Source organism: Eulemur rufifrons, chromosome 9 (genome assembly GCF_041146395.1).
Source record: "Eulemur rufifrons isolate Redbay chromosome 9, OSU_ERuf_1, whole genome shotgun sequence".
NCBI classification, from domain to species: Eukaryota; Metazoa; Chordata; class Mammalia; order Primates; family Lemuridae; genus Eulemur; species Eulemur rufifrons.
In genome coordinates, this window is record NC_090991.1 from 17195277 (window position 1) to 17210772 (window position 15496).

Below are 15496 nucleotides of genomic sequence, written 5' to 3' on the forward strand. Positions count from 1 at the left end.
ATATGTGTCTGTTATACAGGGGTATTCAAGTACTATACAATTTTTTTTTTAATTTTTATATTTTTACCTGCATCAAGTTTTACATTAAATTTATTTTTATAAAATTTTTTAAAAATATTTTTTATTTTGAAACTGTCTTAAACTTACCCCATAAAAAGCAAGTAGAGTTCAAAGATCTTTTTCAAGTGAGTCAACTGAGAATAAATTGCTAATCTGATGCCCCACCATTCCTAAATACTTGAGTGTATACTTCCCATAAACAAGAACATTTTCCTAAAGAACGATAATATATCCCTTAAATTGGGCAATTTAACACTGATACACAAATCATCTAATCCTCAACCTCCATTCCAGTTTCATTCAAATGTTCCAGTAATGTCCTATGTAGCAAAAGTAAGCTTTGATCATTTGCATCCTTCAAGGAATTTTTTCATTTCATCCTAGTTGTCAAACTTGACACAAAATTGTTCGTATTTCCCCATTATCCTTTTAATATCTATAAAATCTGGGTGATTACCACCTCTTATTTCTGATATTTGAAATTTGTCTACTCTATTTTTTCCTGATCAATCTTGCTACAGGTTTATCAATTTTTTTGATCTTCTCAAAGTACTAGTTTTTGGCTTCATTGATTTTCTCTGCTGTTTTTCAGTTTCCTATTCAAATGATTTCTGCTTTGATTGATATTATCCCCTTTCTACTGCTTATTTTGGGTCCAATTTGCTCCTTTTCCTAGTTTCTTAAGATGAAAATTGAAATCATGACCTTGACAATTCTGAAGCATAGTTGGCCCTCCACATCTGCGGATTCTGCATCCACAGACTGAAACCAACCAATTGAAATATTTCAGCTGAGGATTGAAAATATTTGGTAAAAAAAAATATATATATATATAAATTTGAAAATAATACAGTATAACAACTATTTACATAGCATTTAAATTTTATTAGGTATTATAAGTAACCTAGAGATGATTTAAAGTATATGGGAGGATATACATAGGTTATATGCAAATGCTATGCCATTTTATATAAGGGATTTGAGCATCTACAGATGTTGGTATCTATAGGGGACCTGGAACCAACCCCCCACAGATACTGAGATATGCAGCACTCTTGAATGTCCTTCGATTTGGGTTTCTCTGATATGTTCTATTACTAGATTTGGGCCATATACTTTTGGCAGGAATATCACAGAAGTAATGCTATATTTTGCTCACTGTATCCTATGAGGTGGCACATGATTTTGAGTGGCCCTGTTACTGACAGTCACTATGATCACTTAAGGTCCATGTCTGCCAGGCTTCTTCATGGTAAAGTTTCTCTTTTCTCCTTTGTAATTAATAGGCATTTTATGAGAAGGTACTTTGAATCCACATAAGTATCCTATTTCTCATAAAACTTACATTTTATTCTTTTATCTATTTATTATATGGATTCATAGATTTATATTTAATAAATTATAATCTATCATTTATCTATTTATTTATTTTTGAAACAGAGTCTCACTCTGTCACCTGGGCTAGAGTGCAGTGGCATCATCATAACTCACTGTAACCTCAAACTCCTGGCCTCAAGCAAATAATCTGCCTCAGCCTCCTGAATAGCTGGGACTATAGGCCCATGCCACCACGCCCAGATAGTTTTTTTTATTTTTAGTAAAGATGGGGTCTTGTTCTTGCTCAGGCTGGTCTCAAACTCCTGGCCTCAAGTAATCGCCCCATCTAGGCCTCCCAGAGTGCTAGGATTCTTGTCATTTATTTTGATGTTCAAAATTATCTCATATCAAAAAGGTATACTCTGATGGTATCATTTAAAAAACTGAGTGATGAAGGGGGCATTCACACTGAAGAGTAAAATAGAATGGGGATTCAGAATTTGAACAACTAAAGGAGGACATCTGTTCAGGGGAAAGGGTGGTCACCAAGATAGGAAATTGGTTACACACAGGAGGAATTTATCAAATAAGAAAATACATTGGGCTGGACGTGGTGGCTCACGTCTGTAATCCTAGCACCCAGGGAAGGCCAAGGCAGGAGGATCGCTTGAGGTCAGGAGTTCGAGACCAGCCTGAGCAAGAACGAGATCCTGTCTCTACTAAAAAAGAAAAAAAAGAAAAAATTAGCCAGACGTGGTGCTGCACTCCTGCAGTCCTACCTACTCAGGAGCTGAAGCAGGAGGATCACTTGAGCCCAGGAGTTTGAGGTTGCTGTGAGCTAGGCTGATGCCACAGCACTCTAGCCCAGGCAACAGAGTCAGACTCTGCCTCCAAAAAAAAAAAAAAAGAAGAAGATACATCAAGGATAATGAGAACAGCATTTCTCATTGTCAGAGATGGGTTTTACAAATATGGAAATGGAGAAAGCTAGAAGAAAAGCTACAGTGTTGGATTGGATTTTGAGATATTATAGTGAACTTACTGTTTTCAGTAAATATAGACATTTAATGTACATCTGTGTATACTTACATACATGTATGTATTCCTTAACTCTGTTCATTGAAAAGGTCTGGGAGCAATGACAATAATTATGGCTATTTGGAGAAATTGTTGATCCAGTATCTGGGGTAGGTAAAGTATAAGATGAGCTGAGGACATCTCAGTGTACCAGAAAGCAAGGAAGTAACCAAAGAATAATAGGGCCATGACCAAAAGAGAGACCAGCTATGTTGCCCAGACTGGTCTTGAGCTCCTGGTCTCAAGTGATCCTACCACAACAGCCTCCCTAAGTGCTGGATTACAGGCATAAGCAACTGTGCCTGGCCAGGAACAAAGTTTTTTTGTCCTTTTTCCCCCCTTGAAATGGGTTGTTATTTTTATTTGAAGAATAAATATCCTTTATAAATTAGGTTTATTTACATCATCTCTTAACTTTAGGATGTAAGAAAGACAGAATCTATGTATCTGAGACTATATCATACACAAATGGGATAAAAATAACTAACATTTATCAATGCTTACTAAATGCCAAGGTATCTTCTAAGCAGTTTATATATTAATATATCAATTAAACCTCATGAAAACTCTATGAAGTAGATTAAGGTGCTCAAAATTACCCACCTAGTAAACAGCAACATTAGCAATAATAAAATTGAAAGAAAAAAAAGTACAGAATCAGGTTGGTACTATATTAAAAAGAGTTAATTAAAGCAGCACCATGAAGAAATTTGTTAAAACAAAAAATTGAAAGAGAATTTACCTGAAATTTTAATAATTGTTACATTTAGAGAGCAGAACTATGGATAATTTATTTTCTTTTAACTCCTTTTTGTACTTCTGTAATTTTATGCCCTTAACATATGTTCATATAATAAAAAAGGTAAATTGTATTTTTATAAAGACAATTGTACAACAGTGCATACAGCTTGGAAAACATCAAACTAAGGATTTTTTTCATCAAATTAACTGTAAACAAACATAAAAACCCACCGATGAAAAATCTTGTACTATAAGATTTCTTGGTCATAAGACATATCAAATAATTTCAACCTTTGTGATATCAAAGTATGAAAGAGTCATATTTATTCAGAAATATTACCAAAACCAAGAATAGTATAATTGATTTATTTCTTCTCTTACCTATAAGGAAATAGTTTGCTTTGATTTATTATCCTTAACTATTCCAAAGTAGAAAAGCATATTATAGTATATAAATGTCCCAAAACTGAACCTAACTTACATCAAAAATTATGCTTCTAGACCTGTTATCTAATAGGATAGCCACTAGACGTGTGACTATTTAAATGCAAACTTATTTAAATAAAATTAAATTAAAATTTCAGTTCCTGAGTTGCACTAGCCACATTTCAAGTGCTGAAAAGCCATACAGATATACAACAATTCTTTTATTGTAAAAAGCTTTACTAGCCTGTGCTACTCTTTATCTTTCCCCTGGAACCATAATCATGCTTAAAATACAGTCCCTGACTTAGCACTTTATTCAATTTAAAACATTTGCAAGTAAATTTTTTTTAAGTTATTAACTCTAAGAAATTTTTTAAAATGTTTCACCCATGTAAAATTATCTAAAGGTGGTCACATCTCCTCAAGTTGCTTTATAAGAAGTATAAAAACTCCTGGTGGGCACTGTGGCTCACACCTGTAAACCCAACACTTTAGGAGGCTGAGGCAGGAGGATCACTTGAGGCCAAGAGTTTGAGACCAGCCTGGGAGACATAGTGACACTCTGTCTCTATAAAAAGTTTAAAAGATTAGCCAGGTATGGTGGTGAATGACTGTAGTTCCAGCTATTCAGGAGGACTGCTTGAGCCCAGGAGTTAGAGGCTTCACTGAGCTATGACTAGGCCACTGCACTATAGTTGGGCAACAAAGCAAGACCCTGTCTCAAAAAACGAAACAAACAAAACAAAACAAAAAAACCCCAAAAGCCAAAAACCTCCCATTATGAAAGAACTCTATTTTATGAACTAGAATAAAAAGCAGCTAGATAGCCCAGAAAAATAAGAAGCCATTTCACAGAAATTGCAAAGTTTAGACAGATTTCATTGTAAGCAGTGCAATTAGGCAACAAACACTTTCTAATCAAATAAATCTTAAAATGTATCAATGAAACCTAACAGGTCCATTAATGCAATTTCCCTATCACCAAGGGGCATATGTATGCATTAGCCAGCATAAGTATGTAAAAGCACCCCATGAGCAAAGAGTATATTAACCGTGTTCTCTACATTTATATCCAGACTGCTTAAGAAATTAATTAGGATCTATAGATGGGAAGAAGAATCATGGATACAAGATCAGAGTTTAGGACACTTAAAGGCACTTTCAAACGGAAGAAATATTTTGCAAACTGCAAATTAAGATCAAGAGATAACAAGAGAATGACATTATGATAATCTCCAAATTTCTGTCTGCAGATGCTGTCAAACTATAAAGCAAACAGGATGATATAGAACTTGAAGGGAATGGTTAATGCAGGAATTCCAACAAAAGCTAACATATTTAAAGATTACATTATTTTGGGGGAAAAAATTAGACTGCAAGATAGAATAAGTCTGCCAGTAACAGAAATTATAACATTTATCTACTGTATAACAATAAACAAGCTTTTGCCTTTATTTTTACCTCAATTTTCCTATTTGTTTTAGAAAACAATTCAAACCCAGATGGATAATGATTAGTCAAAGTTACAAATGGATTTTAGTTTGAATGTGTTATTTTCAGTCCCTGACCACTCCTTTTAGAGTGATTCAATTAAATACTCCCAATATTTCTCACCTTTAAATCAAGTTTAATGGAAGATTCTTACAAGAAGAAAAAAACGAAAGACAATTAGGCTGGTGGGGGGACACTTGGGGAATCCAGAGCAAGAAGATGGCCATCATCTTCAATTACAGCGACAGTTCACCTGGCTCACAGTGTGAATGTTAATAAGTCAACATTCCAATACTTTTAGCATAGTTCCACTTAACAGCAACAGAACAAAATGTGTACATAAAATCAAACAGCTATGGCAAGCTGAATCCAATCTTTCTTCCTCACTGCAAGACCCCATTGCAATGGTCCCTATACCTATCACCATGTACCCCTCTTGAATAAAGTCTGCCTTACTGTCTTTAAAATAAAATCAAATTGTTATAATATGTTATGCAGTCTGATACCTAATTTTCGTATCTAACACAAAGTGATAATTACCCTAGGTAGAGGTTAAATAATTGGTGAGTGCTTTAGAGACCTTCTATAGATGGTAAATCTGGTAATCATAGACATATTCTAGGTGTTTAACAAGTAGTCATTAACGTTAGACATAGATACCTCAAATTTAATTAAAACCACAGTAGAAAATTATTTTAGACCTAATTTAACAGAGCAAATATACCTAATTTAAATTACCAGATAACCAAAGTGAAAACTTTAATAGATTTATTGCTCCCCATAGGAATTGACATTTAAGATAAAAATCTATAATTTGGTATAGAAATGGAGGTAAAACACTGATCAAAATTTAATCCACAATAATGAAGAACAATGCTTACCTAGTTCAATACATGTTATTCCAAGAGACCATACATCTACTTTGCCATCATACTGTCCTTCATCCATGGCTAAAATTACTTCTGGGGCCATCCTAAAACATAAAACATTTATTTAAAGTTTAAAAAGTATACTATTCTTTGAGAATGTAATGACCATCTACATGGAGAACACTGGTTTGAATTCCAGCCAATATATCTGGACATAAGAATTTTTATAATGGCAAATAAGTGCATTGTAGGTTATGAGGTAAATATTTAGCAATGCATATATTTAGATTCATTCTCACCATTTGTCATATCCCATGTAATAGCATCCCAAAAGAAAGAGACCTCCAAAGCAGGACTGTATTTTCCATCTGTTCAAGTTTGCAGATTCTGCTATTACATGTCATTTAGGCCAGTGGTTCTCAAATATTTTGGTCTCAGGATAGGATCTCACTATAAAAGTCTAATTTTTATTTGAAAAGACTGAATTTTATCATTAGCAACAAATACTGTCAGTTGTTTTCTTTTTTTTCTCTCACCACTATACAAATGAGGAAGTTGTTTTTCTTGAAGTGACAGGCTCATTTCATCTGAGAAAATATCTGCTACAATAACCAAGAATGAATAACCATAGTTTGTGTGTACCTTTCTTTTAAAAAGAAAAGGTGTTCCATGATAAAAGCAGCTTACAACTCAATCACACAATTACCAATTTTATGAGTATCTTAGTTATAAAATGAAACACTAATTCATATCTTCAACTAGAGTCTAACCTTGCACTTTATTTGTATCTGGTGTTAAGCACAGACAACAGCTGCTGACTGCTTCATTAAGAAGCAGGTACTCCCAGTGTGTGTGGGTGTGTGCATGCATGCACATATGTATATATATATAAAGACATGGATATGTATCCAGTTCTTACGTTCCAAATATACCATATATTATACAAATATGTAATAAAGTATTAATAAAAGTAAACCTTCAATTGTCAATAATGGTGTTTCACAAGTATTCTTTAAGATGTTGAAGTAAGTTTGGGAAATTACTAAGTTAAGCAAAGTTAAAGAAGTACTTTTTGTGTTTTTCATTGCAAGACTTTCCATGGCTTTAATAATAGCTAATATTCATCACCAATTTCTAAGGAGGAGAATCACTAAGAAGTATTATTGGCTCAGAGAACCCGTTTTTATAAAACGGAAGGGAACTTATATAGACAAGGGTTTTACACAAAACATTTTTGGTAATCTAGTGCAGTGGTTTTTAACTTTTTAAATTCATTTACCTCCCAGAATTTATAAAAACTATATATCCTTTGCACACTTTTGGGTTGATATCTACATTTTATAAATTTAGTAGTTGCAAAAGGCTGGGTGCAATGGCTCATGCCTGTAATCCCAGCACTTTGGTAGGCAGAGGTAGGAGGATTGCTTGAGGCCAAGAGTTCAAGATCAGCCTGGGCAAAATACCAAGACCCTATCTCTAAAAAAATTAATTAAAAACAAAATCAGCCAGGCATGATGGAGCACACCCATAGTAACAGCTACACTGGAGGCTGAGATGAAAGAATCACTTGAGCCCAGGAGTTCAAAGTTACAGTGAGCTATGATTGAGCCATTGCACCCAGCTTAGGTAACAGAGCCAGACCCTGTTTCAAAAAAAAAAAAAAAAAAAAATAGTTGTAAGAGATATAATGTACAGTGTGTGTGACTATATTGTATATGTATTTTAAAAATATTTAAAACTGAATGGTGGCTACTAGAGATTGGTCAGGGTAGTGGGATGGGGCAATGAAGAGATGTTGGTGAAGGGGTAATTCTGTTTAATAGAAGGAAGAAGTTCTGATGTTCAGTGGTACAATGGGGCAACCATAGTTGATGACAGTTTACTGTATTTCAGAATAGCCAGAAGTTTTCAAATGCTCCCAACATAAAGCAATGATGAATGTTTCAGGTGAATCTTGTCCCAGTTACCCTGATTTGATCATTGTATGTTGTGCACTTGTTTCAAGATGTAACATGTAATCCATGAATATGTACAATTATTATGTATCAATAAAAAAAATAAAAATAAATGGCAAAAAAATATTTAAAACTTGGAGATGCAGAATCAGTTCATTCAATTTATTAAAATCACTGCCATATAACCTAATTAGCAAAGCCAGTCTTCATGGTCATATCAATCAGACAAATCAGAACCATTTTCTGTCAGAAAAAAGTTGGACTTCATTTTTCAATGTAAACAAACATGTTAACATGTTCTATGACAACCATCTCAGTTCTGAATTCTACACTAGAAAAATAAAAAGAGACAGGGAGGGGGGCTATCAGGGGAGAGAGAAAAAGTGAGGAGTAAAAGGAACAAAAGGGAGATGACTGGAAAGGCACAGGGCGTTGCCATGAGTTTGTGCCCTGAACCTTCAATATTTGTCGTAAATGCCATACATTCTCAAAATGTCTCTCTGGTGTGCCTTTCAGGTTTTTACATCTAAGAACAATGCATGATTGTAATATTGAGGACGAGACAGAAGACTTTCTTTTAAAACAGGAAAAGGGAGATTTTAAAGGCAGGTGGGAAAGAAGATGCAGTGGACCTAAGGCACCACCACTCTCAGTATACATAAAAAGGATACAAATGGAAGTTAAACATCTGAAAAATTATTTCCTTCAAACTTGATGACAGACATATACTGTATTATTTAAGGATGAAACTAGATGCCTAGGATTTGCTTCAAAATAACGGGGGGAGGAGCACGGGGGGAGAAAAGAAAGTATACAGGGCAGGATTGGCTATATGATAATGTTGGGCTGGGTGACTGGTAAGGCTTCATCATACTTACATCTACTTTTATATATGTCTGACCAAATTAGCTACAAGTCTTAAAGTACTGTTAGTCTGAAGATAAGTGATACAGTAAATATAATCTAAAGAAAACATACAAATTACCACTAGGCATGTGTGTCTCCTCCTCTACTTGAATTTTAATAAACTTTTTCATTCTGACACCAAATATATAATGCAGATAGGAAGAGGAAAACAAATGTGGCCAGGACAAAATGAAAAAATAAGGAGATGAAAGGGCAGCACTCTAAATCTATATTTAAAACTAAGGATAATGCTTAAAGTAAAAATGTCCAGAATAGCATTATATTTCCATGAAAAAGATAAGACATCTGAAAAAAGTACAACCACACATTGCTTATTTAATTTATGAGAACCAATACCAGATAGAACTATTCTTACCAATATGGTGTTCCCACAAAGGAATTGGCAGGAGATGCCATGGAAGCAGATCCAAAGTCAGCAAGTTTCACCTGGCCTGGTTCTGTCAGAAGGATATTTCCTGCTTTGATATCTCTGGGTTTAAGGAACACAGAAAATTATTTATCTTTCTGTGTGTTTAAAATTAGACTCTGTTTAAACTCAAAATGGATTGTGTTTAAAATGAGAAAAATCAAATAAGAATTTGTAAGACAGGAAAGGAGAAATCAAAATAATTAAATGCTGGGATAATTTCACAATTGGGATAATAAGAATTAAGATTCAAATAAAATAAATATAGAATTCAAAGAAACATACAGTAATAATTTTCTAAAAGAAAAGGCAAATAGCAATGAGAAAACAAAAGACAGAAAATCAGATAATTGCAGCATATAGTTTATATTTGAGTTTCCTTTTTAAAAAATATAATTTAATTAGCAAACAACCTCTTCAGAAAGTATAAAATTTCTGAGCACCACACTTAATGTAAAAACAAAAAGCCACAAAGAAAAGAAAAAAGAACCTTATCCTCCAAACTTGGTTTTTAAAAAAAGGATTATTCTTATGATACCAAACTTTAGCATAGTTCTAACTAAATATAAAATTCAAACTGAAGCATATCGATAATGTATATCAATCTCAAATTTACTTTCAAACTTACTGTTCTGAAGCATCAAACATACAGTTTATCCAAACTAAGAAAATTATAGATATTTATATAACGGGATTATACATCCAATGGGTACCAGTATAACATACACTTAACCATTCAAAAATTAAGATAGAAAAACTAAATTTTCTAGCACTTGTCAATTTTTATTATGGTATTTTAATGCATTTAATAAGTGAATCTATTTTCATTTCATTTGATAATTTAATTTAAAATGGAAAGCACAATGAAGTTGAGAAAACCTTAGGTTATAATTCAAAAGATGACATTCACTTACTAGTATGCGGATTTCTCTCAGACCTTACTATCTTCATCTAAAAAATGATAACCCATTAACTCACAATGGCCCTATTATATCATTTAATATGTATTGCCTGGTTCATATAAACAAAAAATGCTAATTTCCTTTTAAAACAATACCAGAAAAAAATACCAGTGCCAAAAATGCATTATAACATGGTTTAATTTCCAAGTTACTATACATTATCAAAGACTTATGCTCAAAAGCATAAAGAGTCTTAAGTAGCTTTTATTTGTCCATTTAATGGAATCAAAAGAACAAATCTGGCATTATCAGTTACCAGAAAAACAAAGATCTAGGTTTAGCTCTGGCTCTAATCTATTTGGCTTTGCAACTTTTGGGAAATTATAGTCACAAATTGGGACATCAGTTTCTTTACCTGTAAAATGAAAAAGAAAAACTACGTGATCCCCCTAATGCCCTTTCCAGTATGCAAATTAAATGATTCTACAATTAAATTTCTACCACAAATCCATAAAGTGCACATATTTTAGAAGGCCCAGCAGCACACGTGCGCAAAGACAAAAATTATCCTAAATAGAAAGATCAAGTGGATGTCCATTTTAAGACGTCGGTGATCTAAAAAAAAAATATGAATTTATATGATTTTATTTAGCTGTAACCAACAAAAATTTCACAGTTAATAAATTCTCAGGTTGATAAATGCAACAAGCTATTTGCTTGTCAATATATGATAATTTCCAAAGCACTTACCTATGGATCATGGTATGAGAATGTAAGTAAGCTAATCCCTGGAGAGCACCATGTGTAATTGCTGCTATTTCCACTTCTTGTAACGGCTTTTTGTGAACTTAAAGTAAGAATTTATTTGAAAATAATTACTACATAGAACATTTTTGTTTAAAAACACATGTCTAATATATGGGGACTATTTCAAAAAAGTGATATTTAGCAGGAAGAGATTTATTTTCCAAGATGATAAAACAAAGCTATTTAACTTTGTAACAGTACACAGTTGTGTCAGCTGTTAAAGTATATTTCACAGCCAATTTTCCTCTTAGCTAACAATATTAAACAATTATTTAGTGATATAAAAACAAGTAACAAAATAAGTTTTTCCTTTATTATCACTTATTGTTTTGAGCAGAATGACAGAGAATCTAGAAAAATGCTTGCAAAGTCACAATGAGAAAACTTGCATATTTTATGCTACTATATAATATTTAATGAGGATAGTACATACTATGCTGAGTATCTGCAAAAGTCTAAGGTTTGTACTCCCTCTAGAAAAGTTTACATTATTGAGTATTAACATTATTTAAATAATCTCTAAATTATCATTTTATTCTATTAATACTTTTTTTATGAATCAAAGGAAACCTACCTTCTAGTAAGTCTGAAGCAGATCCTAAACAATATTCCATTACAAGCTACATGGGGAAAAAAATTATGAAAACATTAAAATATATTATTGCAAAGATTCTATTTGAGATAAATTCACCCAGGAGATAAGAAGATAGCTTGAAGTAAAAAAACTCTAGTCATCATTTGCCTTAAGAAATAAAGTTAGGTATTCAGCAATTTGTTAAATGCATACATAAAGTTAAGCCAATGGTACATTCATCTTTTAATAATGTCAACATGTAATCACTTCTATAAGCTGGGTATTCATATACAATTACTAATTAATATTATAGGCCGGGCGTGGTGGCTCACGCCTGTAATCCTAGCACTCTGGGAGGCCGAGGTGGGCGGATCGTTTGAGCTCAGGAGTTCGAGACCAGCCTGAGCAAGAGCGAGACCCCATCTCTACTAAAAATAGAAAGAAATTATATGGACAGCTAAAAATATGTATAGAAAAAATTAGCCGGGCATGGTGGTGCATGCCTGTAGTCCCAGCTACTCGGGAGGCTGAGACAGGAGGATCCCTTGAGCTTAGGAGTTTGAGGTTGCTGTGAGCTAGGCTGACGCCACGGCACTCACTCTAGCCTGGGCAACAAAGCGAGACTCTGTCTCAAAAAAAAAAAAAAAAATATTATAAAGAAATATACATTGCTAACATTAACCTACAGTAACAATATTGATCACTACCAGGAGGCAAAAAACTGTGTTCGGCTCGGAATTCAACCAAATGTGGATCAAAAATATTTGGGAAAAAGAAAATAATACAACAACAAAAAATAATATGAAAAAGCTAATATAGTGTAACAACTATTTGTATTATAATAGGTATTATAAATAATCTAGAGATGATTTAAATAACATGGGAGGATGTATACAGGTTATATGCAAATATGCCACTTTATATAAGGGATTTGAGCATCCTTGAATTTTGGTATCCTGGGGTGGGTGGTCATGGAACCAATTCCCCTAGTTAATATGGGACAATTGTACAAAGCTTAGGTTACAGCTTAAATGTTTCTTTCTTTCTTTCTTTCTTTTTTTTTTTATGACAGGGCCTCGCTCTGTCACCCAGGCTATCATGCAGTGGCCTGATCATAGCTCATTAAAACCTCCAACTCCTAGGCTCAAGTGATCCTCCTAGCTCAGCCTCCCAAGTAGGTGGGACTACAGGCATGTGCCACTACACCTGGCTGATTTTTAAATTTTTTTGTAGAGACAAGGTCTCATTATGTTGGGCAGGTTGGTCTTGAACTAGCCTCAAGCAATCCTCCTGCCTCAGCCTCCCAAATTGCTAGGATTACAGGTGTGAGCTACCACATCTGGCCTTAAATGCTTCTATTAAAGCAAACACAGAGCACCTTCTACATGCCAGATATAAATATATATATATTAACCAATTTAATCCTCACAACAACCTTATGAGGTAGGTCCTATTATTATCCTTGTTTCACAGATGAACCTTGAAAAAGAGAGGTAATTTGCCTAAATGTCACTGCTTTTTCTTTAAACATAGCCTCAATTTTAGGAACCATCACTATCACTGCCAAAATAAACTGGAGAAAAATGCACCAAACATAAAAAATTTAAATGTAAGTATACTAAAATGATAATTAGCTGTGGCTTATTTTTTTTTTTTTTTTTTGTTGAGACAGAGTCTCACTTTGTTGCCCAGGCTAGAGTGAGTGCCGTGGCGTCAGCTTAGCTCACAGCAACCTCAGACTCCTCGGCTTAAGCGATCCTACTGCCTCAGCCTCCCGAGTAGCTGGGACTACAGGCATGCGCCACTATGCCCGGCTAATTTTTTTTTTTTCTATATAGATTTTTAGTTGTCCATATAATGTCTTTCTATTTTTAGGAGAGACGGGGTCTCGCTCAGGCTGGTCTCGAACTCCTGACCTTGAGCAATCCACCCGCCTCGGCCTCCCAGAGTGCTAGGATTACAGGCGTGAGCCACCGCGCCCGGCCAGCTGTGGCTTATTAATTATTCAAAATAAGGTGCCATTCCTGGTAGCAACAGGGAAAAATTAATTTCCACTTCTTATAAAAAAGTGTATCAATTCTCTACCTTTAGAGAGGTAGAGATTCCTTGTTCGGCCAAGGAATCATGATCAGTTCAAATTTCACCAGGATTCACCCAAATTTTACCAAGATCTCTCTGGTTAAATGGATTACAGTACATTTGTGTCAAACAGATATATGCTAACTTTCAACCTGAAGTAATGGGATTGTTTTCACAAGTCTGAATGGAACTACTAAAACTGTCAGAGGACATTTTACCATACAAATGAAGGTTGGCAGGATTCTGAAAAATCTCTTCAGTAAACTTGCGAAAGTTCTATTATCTCTTATTGTCTAGGAAACTCTACTCTTCCTCTCAGTATGAACTAAAATTTCAGGCGTTTTTGAATGCCTTTACATAACCACTATAAGACATTCTGAATTAATTCATTATAAACCAAAACCAACTAAAATTATGAGGAAAGAGAAGATACCAACCCATGCTGTGTGTTCACGTAAATAACAGCCTTTGTATTCTATACTGTTGGGATGTTTTATTCTTTGTAGAAATTTCACTTCCTTAATAATATCCTGCCATTTCTGTGGGGAGAAAAAGAGGAATAAGTGAAGGAATTATGGACAGCTGCTTTTCTGTAGAAAGTTATATAAGAAAAAAAGTAATTCCTGGATTAAGAAGGGTTAACAAGAACATATAATTTTGCTTTATTTATAATTTTTAGATGAAATGTCAAAATAAAAAATTTAAAACAAATTATATTCCTATATAGGCATACCTTGATTTACTGTGCTTCATCTTATCATGCTTCACAGACAATGCATCTTTTTTTTTTTTTTTTTTTTAAACAATTTGAAGGTTTGTGGCAACCCTTCATCAGACAAGACTGTCAAGGCCTTTTTTTCAACAGTATGTGCTGAATTTGTATCTCTATCACATTTTGGTAACTCTCACAATATTTCAAACTTTTTCATTATTATTATGTGTTAGAGTGATCTGTGATCTTTGATGTTACTATCATAATTATTTTGGGGAGCCAGGAACTATGCCCATACAAGATGGCAAACTCAATCGATAAATGTGAGTGTTCTGATTGATCTACTAACCAGCTGGTTCCTGTTTCTCTCCTTTTCCTGGGCCTTTCTATTCCCCAAGACAAAACAATATTGAAATTAAGCCAATTAATGACGCTATGATGGTCTCTAAGTGGTCAAGTGAAAGGAAGAGTTACACATCTGTCACTTTAAGTCAAATGCTACAAATGATTAAGTTTAGTGACGAAGGAATGTTTAGAGCTAATAGAGGCCACAAGCCAGGCCTCTTGCATCAAACCACCAAACTGTGAATATGAAAGATAAATTCTTTATATTTTTTGGAGACAGAGTCTCATTCTGTTGCCCAGGCTAGAGTGCCATGGTGTCAGCCTAGATCACAGCAACCTCAAACTCCTGGGCTCAAGCAATCCTTCTGTCTCAGCCTCCAGAGTAGCTGACTACAGGGACTACAGGCATGCGCCACCATGCCCAGCTAATTTTTTCTATATATTTTTAGTTGTCCAGTTAATTTCTTCTATTTTTAGTAGAGATGGGGTCTCGCTCTTGCTCAGGCTGAGAAAGATAAATTCTTGAAGGAAATTAAAAGCGCTACCCCAGTGAACACATGAATCTTAAGAAAGCAAAATAGCCTCATGGCTGATATGAAGGAACTTTTAGTGGCCTAGATAGAAGATCAAACCAGCCACAACATTCCCTTAAGCCAAAAGCCTAATCCAGAGGAAGGCCTTAACTCTCCTTAATTCTAGCAAGGCTGAGAGAGGTAAGGAAGCTGAAGAAGAAAAGTTGGAAGCTAGCAGAGGTTGGTTCAAGAGGTTTAAGAAGCCCTCTTTATAACATAAAAGTGCATGGTGAAAC

The 15496-nt window shown here is 34.3% G+C and overlaps 1 protein-coding gene across 2 annotated transcripts in view; it reads right to left on the reverse strand.

Moving 5' to 3' along the window:
- TAOK1 (TAO kinase 1) overlaps positions 1-15496 on the reverse strand; it is a 125373-nt gene that overhangs the window by 35248 nt on the left and 74629 nt on the right. For both annotated transcript variants that reach the window (XM_069482204.1, XM_069482205.1), the window contains exons 4-8: positions 14069-14170; positions 11553-11598; positions 10922-11018; positions 9219-9332; positions 5994-6085 (exon numbers count right to left, since the gene is read on the reverse strand). In XM_069482204.1, the coding sequence (XP_069338305.1) occupies positions 5994-6085; positions 9219-9332; positions 10922-11018; positions 11553-11598; positions 14069-14170 (451 nt within the window). The remainder of the gene's footprint in view (positions 1-5993; positions 6086-9218; positions 9333-10921; positions 11019-11552; positions 11599-14068; positions 14171-15496) is intronic.